We start from the raw sequence: 19,705 nt of genomic DNA on the forward strand, positions 1-19,705 counted from the left end.
CCGATGCTCCCCTATAGAGTCTAGACCTTTATCTCTTTGATTGATCTTCTCGTTTCAGGTGGTTGAAGCTTGAAGCCACAGTCTGCATCTGTGTCTATTCTGCCCGACTGCTGTGTAGCTGCACCCAACAAGGCCTTGCCCTCGAGGACCGGCGGGCTGTACCGGGCGCGTACCGGGGGGTCGCCGCGAGTGCAGGGAATATCCGGGCAGAGCGAGGGCCACCGACAATCACGATATCTGTCGCGAAAGGAAGGTCTGAAGCAAAGGTTGTTGGAGGCTGAATCCAGATGTCTCAAAACGTGCAGACGATGCAATGCAATCTTACCGATTAGAAAATGGGGAAAACATATCGGTCAACCTGATGCGAAAAGAAAGGCAATTCCCTTGTCATGCAGCAGTTACTTGCGAGGCATCTGACTCCGTCCGCAGCAAGACGTCCAAATATGCAATACATGACTGCGGCATGCAACACATACACACAGCATACATATACACGCACGGGACTACGAGTAAGCATTCCACCAATCAGGACGGACGGACCACTGCACGAGATCTGCGCTACGCAATTGCAATACGGACGCACTGTAGGTAAATGATCAATGGAACGTGATCTGCTCCCGCCACCGCTACCCCCACCCCGAGCGGCGTGTTTTTTTTAGACGGCACAGATTGGGGAAACTAAAAATCTATCGGGGACCCTATCCCTAAACCTAACCCTAATCCTAATCCTAACCCTAACCATCAAACCCTAACCCTAACCCTAACCCTAACCCTAACCCTAACCCCAACCCTAACCCTAACCCTAACCAAAACCATAACCAAAAACCCTAACCCAACGTTTTTCCCATAGGTTTAACACGCGCCATGCCCCAATCTGTGCCGTCTTTAAAAAAAACGCACCCCGCCCACCACCACAACCACCACCACCACACCAAAGACTTGTGATTGATTCAAATCAGTCGCAACTTTGCGATTGAATGCAAATCCATCTTATAAAAAAGTTATGATTTTTATAAGATAGGGCCGCGCTACCATCAACAAGCATGCAGCTGATTTTTCTGTTTTTAGCGGTCATGAAAATCTTACCTCATGCAATTAAAAATTAATATTGCAGAGCTGATCAAAGGAAACTGTAAAGAGTAAAGATGCGTGCCGATAACATGATCATAAATGTTAAAAACAAAACTCAAGTATACACATGTATTCCTCTGCCTTTTCAAGTTTCGAAACGTGAGCAGACTAGTACAGCGTATCAAATTCAGAAGAAATGGAAAAAAAAAGATAAACACAAACTCGATCAGTGCTCATAGGAAGGATAATGAAGATGTAGGAGATTTGTTGTTTTGCTTTGTATTTGTTTTCTTGTTTTGGGGAGTTATTAAGACCGAAACTAATATAGGAATTTATCTTCATTATTAAAGATATATGAGTAGAGTTGGTGGAAAAAGAGAGATCCAACTAAATGTACTATTGGGGAATGACATTTACTAAAACATTAGAATTGCACTTTCATTGCACATATCATTTATCTCCATCAGTTAAAGTTCCAAAATGAGCACTCTAAGAGATTTAAAAAAAATGTTCTGACTTCATAATGGCAATATCGTTTGAAAAGGTAAACTAGATGATCAATTCTGCATTTTTGTTCAAGCAGAGAGACTTATTTTGGTTTATACTCATAATGCGTTGAGAGGCTCATACTCTGATTGCAGTTTAGTAGATCTGTAGGAGGATTATTGATTTTTATTTTCTGCACAACTACGAATTTAGTAAACTTTTTTTGTTGTAAAGGATCTCACTTTTTCGGTGACTTTAAGGCTTGTCATGAAATACATATATATTCCTGCAGATATTATGACAAAATTAATCTTAACATGCTTAATACATGTAGTAAGGCTTCCCTAACTAAAAAAAGGGAACATGATTGCTGATGCAGACATACAAATGCACTGCATTTATTTATTTATTTATTGCAATCAAAGCACAGAAGAATATTCACAGATATTTTGGAATTGTTCCAAGGCTCAAGTTTTGTAGCAGGATATTTTTCAAAGATTTGATGGAACTCAGAAATGCAGATTGGTAAACCATTCAAATGGCTATACAAGGGACCTCTTCAATTATCAAAGGGTGTGTACAGTTCTGGTCGAGGTGAGGATTTTACTTTTAACGTTTTGCGAGATATTCAGAAATCACTCTATGAAATGTCAAGGAGCATGCAATTCTACGGGGTATCAAAAATTTATTTGATGAAAATCGGTTTTGAAATGGCTGAGATATCCAAAAACAAGGTGAAACAACCAGATCATAATAAAAGGCGTGGCCTGTAGTCTTTTATCATTATCACTTTTTTTGTGTGTGTGGATATCTCGGCCATTTGAAAACCAACTTTTCATCAACTAAACGTTGAATCCTTCTTAAAATTACATGCTCTTTCATATTTTATTAGAGGTTTCTCAGTATCTCACATAGGAATGTTCAAAACATGAATCCCCACCTCAACCAGTACTGTACAGTCCCTTTAACCTAACTGTTCAATGATATAGTAAATAGGAAGATTTGATGCATTTCAGGCACTGGGAGGCTATGGGAGTGTATTTTTTTCCTTTCTTATGTTTACATTATATATTGTAACTGATTGGACCCCTGGGACTCACAATCTACAAACTTCACTTTTTAGTGGGTCCCCATCTCTACCTTCCAATATGTTCATCACCTATTATGTCTCATTTCTTCCATCCCCATCAAAATTATAATGTGCACCTCATTGCTGATTACTTATGTTGATATTTGTTCATTTTCATTTATATCAGGCAAATGTGTTATTGATCACGCTAAGAAAGAAAGAAAAAAAAGATAAAACCCAACACTTGAAAATTAGAGTGTTTGTATGAAGTGACATACATGTGTGTGTGTGTGTGGGGGGGGGGGGGTGGGTAGGGGCCAAGCTATGGGCAGTTTTTGTTTTATGCAAATCCCAAGTTTGGTATGTGTAAGTTTGTTTTTTTTTCTCTCTCTCTCTCTGGATACTAGTATGCTAATGTTCTCAAGCTTTTGCATACAATTGCCATCTCTCTTATCAATTTATATTGCAGAGAATATAATTGTAATGCTTGGCTTAATGATTGTTCTGTAATCGAAGCATTGGAAGGAAATTAAAAAGTGTATGTGTGTTTGTGTGTGTGTGTTTGTGCGTGTTCAAACAAGCCAAATTGTTGCAGACAAGGAACAATACAGCATTATTGATGGCTTGAAGCTTTTGGGGTACAGAAAACTAACTTGTGGGGGTACACAGAACAATCCTACAAGCAATGGAAGGTGTAACCCACAGGTTGGTGTAAGGTTGTGCATGTGTGTGTGTGTGTGTGTGTGTGTACGTTTGTGTGTGTCTTTGTGTGTTATCATGGGTGCGTGTGGTAAGGTACTAGTACACTTGGCAACTTTCGTCCTGCATGCAAAGTATGGTAGGCTGTATAGGCAATTGGCCTATACTTTGTACACTACACAAAGTGATAGCAACACAACTACATGTACTAGACCTAGGTGTTTCAAAAAACATTTCCCACTTTTGATTCTTAATAATTCAATAACTACATATCAGATAACACTGTCATTGATATGAGTGATAGCTGAATAGTGTACAATTTTGCTGGAGGTGGTTTAAATATGAAAGCATAAATCAGTTTCATGAAATCCATGATTAATTTCAGAGTTAGGTTCCAGATTTTGCTCTATTTTCAACCCTCTGTACAAAACTTTCACTTTGCACAGGGGTCAATGGGTGTGCATGGGAGTATGTGGTTAACACCCTGACAATGGTCCTGAACAATGGCCAAGGTTTGAATGCTTCATTATTTATTCATGAGAAATTCCACTATCACAGCTGGTCTTTATTCATTCTAAAATGTGGTGTTTGCAAGCACATGGAAACATGTGCTTACTTTTTCCATGTGCGTGCATTTTACCCTTTACCGTGCATGAATCCAGACTAGCAGTGCCCAGGGCAATCCACATGAATTATTGATTATGCATTCATGTGCCTGGGAGTGCAAGACTGACGCCTAGTCAACAGGTGTTTCAGGCATGTCCATTGTTCAGGACCATTGTCAGCACACACTCACATACACATCATTGGTTCCTGTGCAAAGTTCAATTTTTGTACAGAGGATTAAAATTTGACCAAAATCTGAAACCTTACTCCAAAATCAATCTTAGATTTAATGAAACTGATTTATGCCTTCACATTCAAATCACCTCCAACAAAATTGTACACTATTCAGCTATTACTCATATCAATTACAGTTTTACCGGATGAACAGTTTTTGAACTATTAATGATCAAAAGTGGAAAATGTTTTTTGAAACACCTAGTACATGTGTACAAACACACTTCAGACACAAAGTAAGAGAATGCATACATACAACATCATATTTAGTTCTGGTCTGCACAATCTGTGTCACACCACAGTTTATGAAGGGTACATGTAAGAGCTGAGACAATAATCGTAATAAGACAGTTTTGCCATTTATTTCAACGTGACATGGTCTCGAGTTTTACCACTTTACTTCAAACTGACAAATAAGGGAATTATCTCCATCAATTGACTAGGTACACATAAGACTCATTGTCAAGGTTGACCTACAACTGAGATCTCCTTCAAAGAAATCACACACCAAGACTTGACCACACAACACAGAATTTATGTATCGTACTGAAAAAGATGTAACTACCGGTAATTGCTTAAAGGTATCCAACAGGGAATAATTTTCAAAAACTGCTACACAAAAGTTAGTTTGTGTAGCAGTGGTGCAAAAAATGCATAGCAAATTGCGATGTGATACCAAGAAAATTATTCCCTGTCCAACATAAATTCTACAGTCAAATAATTGCAAACTTCCCTGAGCCTTGACTACTGTATCATGACTCACACGCAAAACACACTGGAATGTGTGGATTATGTAATGCCTGTTTAACTGCTTTGTTACATTCTAAATGATTGAAATGAAAACTGATTTGTTCTATGATCAACATCTTTTGGGTAGTCCTGTATGTATTACTGTTGTGTCTTTTTTTATTACATTGTTTGTGACACACATGAACAGTACATCTCTTAAAAATCCATTAAACAGGCTTGTTTTTTATCTAACAATATCATAATGCTTTCCATTGTCATGGTCATTTTTGTTTTGTTCTTTTGTGCTCTTATTAAACACATACTGCACAAACTGATCTTTGTTGGATCTGAGCAGTGAAGAAGTCACCTGTTTTCTTGCTCTCCTGCATCTCAGAACTTGTTCCCACACTGAAACATTGTCAACTATAAGGCCCTTGGCTTTCCTTTGTTTGTGCAAGTTTTAAAGTACATCACGAAAGTGGCATTCCAGTTCCCATTAAACTCTTTGGTGATTAAGACAGAGGCACAATATAGCTTTTGCATCCAATTTCACAAACATGATGAGCCTATGGAGCATCACACACTCCTGAGCCATTTAGTGTTACAAGTGTTACACTTACGCCAGCAGATCATAGCTACCTAGCTGACATTGAAATGTGCCCAATTAACAGGACTGCACATATGACCAAAAAGGAGCTAAAATACACATAAATCTTCACACCTCTTTACCACGCATTGCACACAAAGTAGTTATCACAGACCTAGTTCAAAAGTAACTTACAAAAACTGAAACAAACGAACATAGCAACAACGAATAGTGACATTCATCACGACTAAACGTGCAAATAAGTGGCAATGATGACATAACCTCACAATTCTTCAGTTGGTGAAACACAGAAAATGTTATGGAAATCATATAACAAACACAGTTATAATAAAATTCCAGTTACAACTACATAAAAATTCAAGCATTATCTGCTCTGTTATGTATTGTCTGGTTATAATGAAATTTCAATAGAATGAAAGGACACTGCCGGTCCCAATGACTTCATTATAATGGAAGTCCACTGTGTAATGATTGTATGAACTTGCATATTCATGATAAAAAATGATATCATAACCTGTGATTTGCAATTTATTATGTACAGGTATCACTGATTTCTGTATCATGGAAACTTGTGAAGCTTTAAGTTTACATAACTTTCCTCTTTTTTTTTTTCTTTTTTTTTCTTTTTTTTTTTTGGGGGGGGGGGGGGGGGGGGGGGGCTCGGCTCTGTTTTTAGCCCTTGATGTCCCTTGTTTTTGTACTCTCACGTCTGCCAGAGTGCTATGTTGGCATTTTCAGTCTATCAGTGGTCAGTTATCGTTCACCGGTAGGCCTTTTGACATAGCACATTATATAGGCCTACCAGGGGGGCGTTTCATCAACGAGTTCGTCGGAGGTTTTCACCGACAAATTTGCTATCAGCCAATCAGACGCAAGGATTTACACTGACAACTGTTAAAAGCTAATGAAATCCTTGGTCTGATTGGCTGATAGCAAATTTGTTGGTGAAAACTCCGACGAACTCGTTGATGAAACGCCCCCCAGGTGTGACTGATTTCAATATTTCGGTAATCCCCAGAATCTAAGTTGTACTTATTTGTGTGCCTTTTTACATGTATAATTCTCTCACTTCACTTTTAAGTCAAGTTCTGATATTTATCCCAAGTACATTGTACTTTGATAAAAAATGTGGTACCTTGAAACTGGCTAAATCTCATTGATCATTTATGTGTTGATGAAAATTACACTGTCGAGTATCGTGTTTGTTTCATCTTACACTCTCTATGAAAGTCAAACTCAGATAGATAGTAGATTTAAAGGTATGTCAACAATGCAATGGCAAGGATAAGGCAGTATCCATCAGTCAGATGCAATGCTCTCTACCCAGCGCGAAAGGCGTCTCTTGATGTTGGTAAAGAAGAGGAAGGTGATGAGGACGGTGGGAGTGACAAGACAAAAGGACACGCCCTGGAAGATGAATCTCGGTGCAAACACGCTCCAGGCCATCAGGTGGCGGCGCAAGATGGCTGCCGCAACCATGGTACCCATAAGCTGGTCAGATGAGACAAGAAAAAAACAAGGAAAAGTAGAAATTACGCGGTGCGTAATATATGTCCCCGCCGGAAGTAGCATTTAGTAGCAAAATGTACAATATAGGTAAAAAGATCAAGGTCAAAGGTCAAAGAAGTCAAAGATCAAAATTCTATGTAGAAGTTTTGAAGCCCTCACCGAGTGCCATCACATAAAGCAAACGGAATCAAAATCGGGTTAGAAATGGCGAAGGAGTAGCATTTGGTAGCAAAATGTACAATACAGGTCAAAAATCAAGGTCAGAGGTCAAAGAAGTCAAAGGTCAAAATTCTGTGTAGAAGTTTTGAAGCCCTCACCTAGTGCCATCGCATAAAGCAAACGGAATTGAAATCGGGTTACAAATGGCGGAGTAGCATTTTGTAGCAAAATGTACAATATAGGTCAAAAATCAAGGTCAAAGGTCAAAGAAGTCAAAGGTCAAAATTCTGTGTAGAAGTTTTGAAGCCCTTACCTAGTGCCATCACATAAAGCAAACGGTATCAAAATCGGGTTAGAAATGGCGAAGGAGTAGCATTTTGTAGGCAATGTACAATAGAGTTGTATAGGTCAAAAATCAAGGTCAAAGGTCAAAGAAGTCAAAGGACAAAATTCTGTGTAGAAGTTTTGAAGCCCTCACCTAGTGCCATCATATAAAGCAAACGGAATCAAAATCGGGTTAGAAATGGCGAAGGAGTAGCATTTTGAAGCAAAATGTACAATATAGGTCAAAGGTCAAGGTCAAAGGTCACAACTGAAATTCTGTATAGAAGTTTCAAAGCTCCCATGTAGTGCTATCATATAAAGCAAACAGAATCAAAATCGGGTTAGAAATGGCGAAGGAGTAGCATTTTGAACATTTTGATCACACACGGACGCACAGACGGACGGACGCACAGACGGATGGACAGACAGACGGACACACACACGTACGGAGCCCGTTTCATAGTCCCCTGCTCGAACTCGTTCGGCAGGGACAAAAAAGAGAGAAGGAAAATATGCAGTGTTATAATTTTGACTGTATTCAAAACACTGTGTTTTTGGAGATTTGCACCAATAAGTGAAGAAAGTGGCATGCTATACTGGTACTGGCCACACACACAAGAAAAAGGGAAAGCTTAGTTGATCACTACATGAACTTATGACTGGATTGATATACCCGGAGCTTGACATTTCCAGTGGCCTGAGGCCACTAAAAATTGGTGTGGCCACTAAAAATTGGTGTCAGCCCACCAAATTTATCTTTTGGTGGCCAATCGGGCAATTGAAATTCAAATTGTATAGTTACCTTTGCTTTTATTTCAGGCCACTACATATCTCTTTTGGGCCACTAATATTTCAGATTTTTGTGGCCTGAATGGGCCGCCAGACAAAAAAGTTTGTGTCAATTCCTATTAAACCTAATAAATGCTATCAGAGTTTCATTTCCATTACTTCCTTTTCATGGGGGGGGGGGAGGGAAATGGGGAAATGGACTGTTCCAAATGGTTGTTATGTTATTTGCCGATAGACAAAGGAAAAGGATCTATAAATACAGAATGAAAAGCCGTGGTACTTACATCGCAGGCCTGGAATACGAGGAACATGAGGCAAGTTTGGAAGAGCGCCCTTGTGGCTTCCGCTGAGTATGTGTGCAGGTTTAGCTCCCCCTGCTGTTCCTCCTCAGAGTTGACCTTTTGACCTGTTGCCCATAGACCTCGGGTGAAAGGCCAAATAAGGATGAGGGGGAGGGTGGCTGCAAAGAATATCTAGAATAGATGAAAGAGGGGGGGAAAAGGGCTAGGTTTTTATGTTATAGATTGAGTTAAAAGAGTTTATTTCATATGTGAATGGGAAGATTTGTTGGTCATCTTGTGCCACCACATCTTACAATGTCATGATGTAAGGCCATTTACGACGTCATGATGCATAGCTGCCGTAACGATGACTCAAAGGTATGTAGATTTCGTGATAAGCACAATCAACCTTATCCTGCCAGAACTCATTCAGATACCCTCATGCACAATTCCACTGCAGTGTGAGCTCAGTTCAGTCATCATTCACTGAAGACATTTAGAGCTGCAAGTCATGATAGCAATTAGTGAGATTGACAGCAGTAGAGTTAGCTGTATCTTAACATCCTTTGTAAAACCTGGTTATAGACTTTGAATATGCATCTTCTCTGCAAATCACCTTTCTATTTTTCTTTTTTGTTCAAACAGACCTGATGAGGGGAAAATCATTTTTTTGAATGAATTTACCTCAAAATCCTCCTCCCCCCTCCCCCCAAACAGTAGGACAGGCATGTTGCACAGGACATCACCCTATTCCCAAATATATGTACAGTTAAACTCGCCTAGGTCGACATCGCATATGTCGAATAATCGCGCAAGTCGATGATTTTAAAAAGTCCCGATTTTTCCCCATTGACTTACGTGTATTAATTCACTCATAAGTTGAATTTTGTAAGTCGAATACTCGCCTAAGTCGATGAAATTCCAAGAACACTTTCACAGAAAAACCATTAAATTCGCTGTGCCTAAGTCGAATAAGATTTTATTGTGTAATAAATCACTGTCAAAATCACGAGACGCCAGTTTTTGTTTACATAAGACCTAGCCCGACCAGACAGGTGACAAAAAAAAAAAATGATCTAAAGTATCAAAATTCAAAGCGATCGCATGCGATTGTTGAACTCTCTTCGTGTTTGGAGGTCCGCTGGACAGCCCTGTCGCGCTACGTACAAGTGTACGTACAGCGACTGGGCTGTGTATAGTTGTGCGTACAGCGACTGGGCGGTGTATAGTCTGTGTATGTTTGCAGTCTGCGCTGTGCAGTGGATGGATGAAGCTGCCGAGTTTTCAAAGCGGAAAGTAGGGGGAAAGTTACGGGCACGGATAAATCAGAATTACACCTCTACACGCATTTCAAGCCACGGTATGGTAAACTGGAATCAATCACTGCTCAAATATCGTTCATATTCACTTCCCCAAGGTTTAACAAGGGTGTAAAGTAATCGGACCTGTGGAAATACTAATGCACTGTCCATGCAAAGTTAGCCGGCTCCAGAGTAGACAACATACATGTACGTACATTTATACATAATGTACGTGTGGTGTAACTGTTGTTAAGTCGATTTTTTTCGACTTACGCACAAGTCGAAAATCGCCTAAGTCGATGTGTTTTGCTCAGTCCCGAGAAGATCGACTTATGCGAGTTTAACTGTACCATCACTATTGAACTCGTGAGTAACTGTGTCACACGTCAACATCACCCTCTGAATTATAGTACACAGTGTGCCAAATACATACTGAATGAAATGTAAAAGACGGTAAGGCTAACTTGATTTTGTTCATAAAAATGAACATGCACTCAGCACTACCAGCCTTCTTGAGATAAGAGTGGATGTACCTGAGCACCAAAAGTATTAAAGCTGACAAGGGTGGCAGGAATGATGTACAAATAGCGAGGGAAGTCTCCATCGAAGCCTGTGTATGCTGACTCGAACTTGATGGCCGTGAAGGTTGCCTGGTGGCCAGTGGCAAAGAAATACTGGGTTGCCATGACTGACCAACCTGCCGTCACGTACCACGGCACACGGAAAAACCCTGCAAAACAAGTAAAATTCACACCAAGAGTTACCACGTACTTATTCAGAGGTGCACTGGAAAAATCAAACCAAACACTGCATTTCTTGAAATTCATCATTTCTGTACTGAAATTAAAATGGTGTTTTTAATACCAAATGTTAACTTCCATTTATGTTCCATTCAATCTTTCAACCATCCATTTGTCAGTGTCATGCACATACATATTGACTTGGCTTTGAAACCATGCTTATAGTCCAGTGCAGTGACAGCACACAACAATCAAGACAGAATGGTAGATATTAAATCCTTGCAAGGCTCACACTAATCAAACCATCACTTCCTAATAATCCCTGATTGCATGTGATTTTTCGTAATTGTGATTTCTTACTCATTTGATATCAGGTTTCATAAATTCAACAACAGCTCCTGATTTGATTTTCAATCCTAATTCAAATGTCAGAAAGCATATCCTAGAATCATGTGCAATATTATAGTATGATATGACTTGTGGGGAGGGAAGGCACAAAATAGAAAACAAAACAAAACGAAAAACGTGCACGAATGTAGACAGAATAACAATCCCTTCATGAGGGTAGTTATTGCCATGTCTTCCGTCATATACGTCACATTCAAGACTTACCTATCCTGTACAAGTTAGACATTGCTCTGAGGGGAGCAAGCTGTTTTCTTCTTGTGCCAGCATAGATTTCAAGATAAAGGAGGCCCTCTATGACCATAAGAAGGACAGATGGAGCCACTCCATCACAGTTCAAGACTGCTATCAGGAGAGCCAAGGCCACAGTGACGTGCAGGTACGAGGCACTGAAGACATTTGCTAGTCCATATACTAGCGGTGGAGGCTCACCCTCTACATCCCTATCATTACTGTGCTGCGAATCCGATTCTTCTGTGGCTGTACTGTTGTCTCTGTGGCGTGAGTTGTTTGTCCTGCGGGTCACTTCCCCTTGGTCCCCTCTAGTAGGACGGACCGCATTGTTGGTGGAGGGGGTATTATTTGTACTGCGGGTCCTCCTTACGATGAGGAGGTTGAGTGGCCACACCCATTGCGTGATGGCTGCTGCTACGATCATGGCGTACGTAATCTGTGGAAACACAACCTGCTGCCATGGGGGAGTCTGTTCCTGCATCTTCAGGGGTATTGCTTGCTGGCCCCAATACATGCAGATACAGATGCTTGCCAGAGGGAGGGCATAGCGGATGGCATGGACCTGTCCCGTACTACCACTCAGGTTGCCCTGGCGATTAAGAAAGTAGATGAGGAAAGATGGCAAGGCAGCAATGCATGCGATGGAGAGTAAGTAGCGATGGCCGCGGAAGTCTGACAACTCTGACGGCAAAGCCGACAGGGACTGGAGGAAGTTTGAAGGGGTGCACCAGTACTGCTCCTCCCGACACGACACAAACACGCCGCTCAATCTCACACACGTCATCGCTGCGAGTCCCAAGAGAATCACACGAAGGTTAGGGCCATGTATCAGCTTACCAAAGCTGAAAGCACTTCTGCCTTTAGGTTTGTCAGCGAAGAATGTGTCGTAGCGACGCAGAGAATAGGCCAGGAGTGGAAATAAGATGGCAGACTGCACGAGGAAGATGACAGCTCTGCCCTCGTTGATGACAAAGCTATCCGACGTGAGGAGAGCACTGTGGAGCAGGAGAGGGGAGAGCACGAAGAGGACTTGCAGCAGAGACGACACGGTGCAAGATCTCCACACTTTGGATGTATCAATACTGGAGACTTCATCAACGAGATGCAACAGCAGCGCAACCACCGATGCCACGGCAGGGATGAATACCAGGGTAGTAGCACGTGGGAGGCTTGTCGCGCTGAGGAAGATACCACCGATGAGGGCACACCCTGTCCATAAGAGTATCTTCTGCAGGAGGCTCTCCAGGAAAGCATCTGCTTGATCGGCATCGGCATACTGCTGCATGAAAACAATGACAATACTAGCCACGATGGCCAAGACCACTAGGAGCATGCCTTCATAGACGTATACCATCTCAAACTTCGCCCACACCCCATGGCACATTTCCCGGATACCAACGATATACTTTTTGTAGTCTTCCTCCATCTCATCAAGGGAACCAGGGATAATCGCTGCCAGAGATCCACTGTCGATTAATTTCGTGAAATGATGGAATCTCTTCTCTGTTTCCTCAAACAATTCTCTCAAACCACTGTGAACATCTGATGGGAATTCCCCTGCCACCTCTGCATACGACTTGATGTACCGGTCAATCTGCAACAGGAAGTATGAAAGTTTGTATAGGAATAACATCAAAAACTGAGAAGCTTTTAATCATACATTGTACAATGAAAAACTGATTACTGCATTCAATTTTGTCCTCGAACCACCGATAGAGTATGTGATGTATAAACAATGTACTGTGCACTCCCGTTATAACGAACATGGTTGTAATGAAATTCTAATTACAACGAAGTAAAAATTCAGGCAGCAACATTATCCACTCTATGTTTTCTTATTGTTTATTTGTTCGGTTATATCAAAATTTTGATATAACAAAAGAAAACTGCTCGTCCCGAAGGACTTCATTACAACGGGAGTCCATTGTATAGCAAACTAACACTCATCTCAGCTAGTTTGCCCAGTACTGAAACTAATACACATTGAGCGAATAAGCACTGTTGCTATCACAAGTCAGCCTTCATCAATCCAGGGGTCTGCAAATAAATGGACACATTTTGCCAAACCTTGTCCAACACTGACTTTTTGCATCAGAAAATGCTAACTACTGCACATGATACAAATATTGATCATGAGGAAGCGAACTAGCAATTCTAGTTGATATCACATTTCTTTTTTGTCTCACAACAACCCTGCTTGCATCATAGCCATGTCGATATGGCTGGTCCTGCCTATCACATTTTGACAATATCCCAGCTTCTATTTCTTAGTCAGGAGGCGCACATATATTATAGCAGGTAACTGAGAGCAGGAAATTACACACATAATAAAATCATTTAAACGTCACAAGTGATGAAAGCCATGTAGATCATCAAAAACTTAAAATTCGCAGATACAATTTGGTGAAACAATTCATATACTGGTATGTATGCATACAATTTTGTTGTTTGGGGATTAAGAATTTTAGTAAACTATAAACATTATTTTAACACAATAATGGACATTTACACGTCTGTATCATGTTATGCCCTCTTAACTTCTGTCAAAGTTTCTATTCTACAACTACATGTCTTATGTGTATGGAAAATCAAAACTGAGTATTTTTACTCGAATGGAAGAAAAATCATGCTGCAGCCACAACTTTGCATCATGTATGGTGTGGAAGTGAAACTGGAAGTGAAAAGTATTTTCATAAGATTGATAGTTTTGGATTTCCAATCTTCTTTGTTTTTCTTGGAAACCAAAATTTGAAGAATGCAAATTAATCTCTTGGCAGGTCTGGCTTGGAAACTAAAAGAAGAAAGAATAAAAGATGCAAAGCAATCATCAAGCAAAAGAGTGGAAGTGTGCTGCAAGCAGACTGATCAAATCCCCTGCCATTACCTGCCGAGCATTAGTCCTGAGTGCTTCCACGCGGTGGAACCCCTTCAGCAAAGGAGCTGGCAGACCCAAAGACTCACTCTCACTGTCTGCAGGCGATGGGGCGAGACTGAAGAGCGGGGCAATGATAGATCCCAGACTGGAGAAGGGGATGGGAACCCCCAGCAGGAGGGAGAGTGTTGGGACAAAGTCAATCTGGGAGACAGTATCAGGTATCTTCTGCAGTGATGAGAAGGAAAAAAGAAATAATCATGAATACATGATACCCTTGGATAAAGAGATTACCGTGGTACATGACGCAGACTTCCCAATCTTCCTGACTGATGATAGGGATGATTTGGCTCAAAAAGTAAGAGAGTAAGAACAGCACCCATAGGAGTGCATGTACAGTAAAATTATCAAGAAAAATAGGAAACTCCCATTAAATTAAAAGCTGGGAATGATCGAAATATTCACAATCTTTCCTCCAAATTAAGAATTATGTTCAGAGTGTAACCTAACCCACATCACTCTCTTCATAAATGCATGTTTTGCATATCAATGCCTGAGATGTGAAATAACAGAACTCTTCTGTATTAGTGTCTAATCCCTGACATCGATTTTAAGCTTATTTTCTCAAGGGATCTCTACCCACTTTTACTCAAATTTCTGATCTCTTTCATGAGTGCACAACAAAATGTACAATACCATACTAAGACTGCTTGATACCTGTAATACAGAATTAGTTAGGAAATTCAGATTCAGATTTGAGAAAAAGTATGAAGATGACATCTTGGCATCTAAAAAAGATAAAACATATCTAAAAATCCTCAAGCAGTTTGACTTTGGCAAACCAAAACTAACACCAAATAGGATAACACTAAAATAAATATCTTGAATAGAAGTGAATTGATACATTTTCATACTTTTCCAGAGATGTCTGTGAAGTCAATAAACTGTCGCGAACTGTACACAAAGAGGGCAGCAGACCGTTCCTCCAGACTGTCACCTCCATGGTCTCCAGTCTTTGTCATCCCATGGTCACCAAGCACAAACAAGATGGTGTCCTCCTCTAATTTCTGCATGACAGATCTAGACAAAATCATCAAATATCCACAGTTGCGTCAAAAAGATTCACATAAGCAAGCTTAAATTGCTCATTTGTACATTTTGTGAGATTCTGTGTAAGAACAGGATTGTTAAATTGTGTGCATTGAATCTACATTGAATGTATCTAGAACTTTGTGGTTGATAACACAACAAAGAAAATTACAACATGAATAGATTTGAACTTTTGATCTTAATGCAGAACACACAGAAGATTTGGGAATTACTAAAACAAAAGGACCTAACTGGGTGTCATGCAATGTTAGTGTGACATCTTACATACAGAAATATAAGAAAGACCTGTCATTATTTTGAATTATTGCTGAAACACATTTTTGGGTACCTTTGCAGTATATAGCCCTCAACCACTGTCAACTATCTATTATGACTTGAGGTCCTTGAATCATGTGACATCATTTAGTTTTGCCTTCACATTTAAGAAAATATTACTAATTCAGTCAAATGAGCTCAAAAATTAGGATCTAGCTGACGAGATTGCGAGAAGTCAACTTTACTCACTCAATGACGGTGTTCATTTGACTCAATTTCTTGGCCATCGAGGGATGATAAGGGCCCAGCCAGTGACCGCAGTGATCGACGCCCAGAAAGTGGGCGATGATCACATCCCAGTCTTTCCGCCTGACTTCTGGCAAGAGGTGAGTGAGGATTCCTTCATCCACAGTATGCAGGTCCTTCACGTTAAACGACGGGAAGGGAAACGCCTTGTGAAACTTGTCTTTGAAGAGATTCATCCACGTATCATCGCCCATGAAGACGACCTTCTTATCTGCCCGAACGAGCTGGTCGACGATGTTGTCTTCTGAAATCTCGAAGCTGGCGAAGTTTTGCCCAGCGTCGACAAACGTGGGAAGACTTCCTGTGATGATGCCCTTCAGCCGCTGCAAAGTTGTGGTCGGAGGGTCTGCCAGTGAGCGGAACAATACAGCCTGATCTGGGTGTTTGGAAACCATCTCATGTATCACTGGTAGTCTATTTTGAAAAGGAGTAGCGTCTGACAGCGAAATAGACTGATTGTAGAGTGCAAAATCGTATCTAAGCGCATCGATTAGCAATACTATCGCTCTTTTGAACCGGACTGGTTGCTTACAGCTTGCCCCTTCCTGACCCCTATTGCTGGCAGACTCCGTGCCCGACGTTCCGGCGTGAGAGGAGCATTCATTCTCGCTCTTCTCTGCTATTTCGACACGAGTTAGCAGAAAACCTTTGGTGAACAGGTACATCCCTGCAAAGTACAGGAATGAGATCCAAATGAGTGTGGCAAATAGTGCCCGTGAAAGATTCATGGCTAGAAGTCTATTACTATTCAACTACATTCTTAAATTCGTAAGTAAGGCATGAAATAGATACTCCCCTAGTATTTTGGACAGCTTTCCATCACGTTGATGAGGTTTTCCGCTGCCGAGCGCGAGGGAGTGCTTGCACGTACTTATCCTAGTTCCCAGGTTTTTTTGCAGAGAGTTCACGTGGGTGCGTGTATGGCTTGGGAAAATCCCAGACCAACCTCGTTTCCATGATTCCTATTAGTGTAACGTGAAATACGTACCTGCCGACAAGAAATGTACGTGATCAAACGCGTGATCACTCGAAGATTTTGGAGTGATCCCTGAGGTCACTCTAAAACGAGTGAAAATTAGCATTTTCACTCAAAATTCACTCCAGATTCACTCCAAATTAAGTCTTTTTTGTATTCACTCCTTTAAGAGTGAACTCGTTTTTTTTTTTTTTTTTTTTGTTTTTTTTTGTTTTTTTTAGAGAGTGGGCAATGAAATTGAATGCATGACTGGAGACCTGATTTATATATCAATTAAGGCTCTTTTTTTTTTTCTTTCTTTAGGGAGTATAGGCGTTTCGGGCTACCAAAATCACCAATTTATTTTTTTTTTCTTGGAATATTCATTGATCACAAACAAAGAGGTTAAGACATTAGAGCAAGACTCAAAATATATCATGAAAAAAAAATCAACAAATTAAAAAAAAAGCAAAGCGGCATTCACGTTTATTAAAATAAGAAGAAATGTTGAACAAGACGGTGTAACAGTAGGGACCTATAAATATTTGAAAAACAGCTTCAAGAGACAACGTAGAGCATCACATCGCCCTGGAAGACGCCCAGAGGGGGAACCACCTGCAGTCATTCAGGCCTATAACAGAGTAGAAACATGTATGCAAATTTATACCTGAAATTATAGATGGCAGTGCCATATCATTTGTTTAAAATTGGAATAAAAAAAAATCAAAAGGTCCCTCAGATTGGCACCTATATAAATTATCTGCACTGTCATTACAAATGTTGCACGTTTTTCTATAAACATTTGATATAATTAGATAATTTTATAAATGCTCATCGCGATAACGTGATCTCTATACAGCATAGATCGAATCTCCATTTGCGAAAGTGAAATGCAAGTTTTCCTATAGTTTTAACCATGCGATATGAGTCATGAATTTCTTTTGATAGCCTATACTTTAAATGCTTGAATGGGAGGGTTACAATCACTTGGGACATCACTCCTTTTTTAAGGTCTCCTTATTATTATATAGATGATATTTAAAAAAATAAGAAAGTTTAAAATGTATCGCCTTGAATCCCCCCCCCCCTCCGAAATAAATCAAACATGTAAGGGTTTGGTTTTTAATATTTCGATTTATTGCATTAATATCTCATCTCAAATGATTTTTACATTATGACATTCAATGAATATAATTATTCAAATTGCATTTTTGGTGGTTCTATTACGATGAAATTTGGTGGCTCGAACAATTTTTCATCAAAGCATCGGATAACAAAATAAACTATGAAAATTATCTGAAATTTGACAGGTAAAAATAAGATTGTCAGAAAATACGTACTTATATGACTGGATAAAACTTTGGAAAATTAAATAACTTTATAAAACATTAGAATTATTATGTACCTTGACAATAAAAGTCTAAGTGGCTCATTGGCGGGCATGATTCACCAGGTTAACCTGTGAGTTACTATACTGAGTAACACTTTGAGTCAACAAATTAATCAAACAAATTTTGATAATGAACTTGAGGCATTACTATGCATGACGCCACTTGGGGTATAGGGCCTATAACCTTCGTTCTTCTATCATGGGAAAGATAAGATTGAGAGAAGATATAGAAAAGCTATATAAACTTCAACGGCCGAATTTTCCGTAAAATATATAGACTGCATGCGTTTGAGACCGTGGATTTGCCGCCCTGTCAGCGGCAATTACAAGTGTAGCTGAAATTCGTGCAAGCAGTTACATTATGAAGCACTGATCCATGATTTTTATTGCCTTTATATGCCTGTAGTGAATGAGAACACACACACACACACACACACACACACACTCACACACACACACACAAAATGTATACTATCATTTTTGTGTGTGTGTGTGTGTAGCCCGATCGGGCCACCAACATCTTTTCTTATAAGAAATTTGGTGACCCGGCATCTATTTCTGGTGGCTTTTGGGCCACCGCTATAGTATACCGTCGAGTCATAATTATGTCTAAATTATGTATCATATTCGTAACATTCTTCAGGAGGGGTCTCTTTGCTGCAGATCATAGCCATCACCATGCAGGCCTATTCAATTAAAGGGATGGTTATCGGGCCAATAGGCCTATTGGTGGAGATGAAAATCGGGCTTTCAACTTTTCAATCAATGATGAGGCCTCTCTTGCCTATGTCTATATAAAAAAGAACCTATCGATTCGTCGAAGGCACGATACTAGTATTCCCACCCCCCCCCCCCCCTCGTTTCCCCACGGTACGGCCCTTCAAAAGTACTACATGTAGTACACCCACTTGTAGTACATCGTACATCTACTGTGATATTGCATCATCAACTTCGACATTGCCCGTTCATGATAGCATACATCTCGCGCTCTTTACTGAGTACGATGAATGATATCAATATACACCCTTTGTACACGTGCTCCGTTACCAATAATACACAATGTACTTGTAAATTTGGAAAATTGCCAATAACAAGTTTACACGCTGCATGTTTCAATGACAATTACTACCGGTAGTTCTACATTACTAGCATTATTCATTGAACCCGCCTTTCCGTTTCGGACGACTCCATTTTTTAATGGGGTTATTTACTATGCCATCCAATAAGTTATCGGGAAAAGGCGTATTATCCAACGGATTCTTTCGGAAAGTAAGTAAATTCCCAATGAGAATACATCATTGTAACACATAGATATTCAAGAAAATGTTAATCATTTCCCTCATTTGGCTGAAGATTTGAAGAGGGAGAAAAGTTCTCACCGTCTTGAACGAAGTGGTTATCAAACTGTCATCTGCCCATGCGCGAGAAGATGGATCCGCGGAAAATGTGGACACGATGAATGGGTTGGAGCGCGCGCTTTGTTAATTTATGTTAATAAAACCATGCAGTGGTGTTGTTTACGTACGGTCGTACTACTACTACTACTACTACGTGTGTCGCGCCGGTAATAACTG

The 19,705-nt window shown here is 40.2% G+C and overlaps 1 protein-coding gene across 1 annotated transcript; it reads right to left on the reverse strand.

Annotated features, from left to right (window-relative positions):
• Positions 1–6,800: 6,800 nt before the first annotated feature.
• On the reverse strand, positions 6,801–16,514 carry LOC139736101 (GPI ethanolamine phosphate transferase 3-like). Its single transcript, XM_071646841.1, has 7 exons — positions 15,730–16,514; positions 15,030–15,195; positions 14,128–14,343; positions 11,217–12,837; positions 10,398–10,594; positions 8,567–8,755; positions 6,801–6,992 (listed from the first exon to the last, which is right to left on the reverse strand). Exons 1-7 carry the CDS (start codon positions 16,512–16,514, stop codon positions 6,801–6,803), a joined length of 3,366 nt encoding a protein of 1,121 aa, XP_071502942.1.
• Positions 16,515–19,705: the final 3,191 nt, after the last annotated feature.

The sequence above is a fragment of the Diadema antillarum genome, unplaced genomic scaffold (assembly GCF_040938485.1).
Source record: "Diadema antillarum isolate AM-2024a unplaced genomic scaffold, OU_Dant_1.0 scf00000028, whole genome shotgun sequence".
Lineage (NCBI taxonomy): Eukaryota > Metazoa > Echinodermata > Echinoidea > Diadematoida > Diadematidae > Diadema > Diadema antillarum.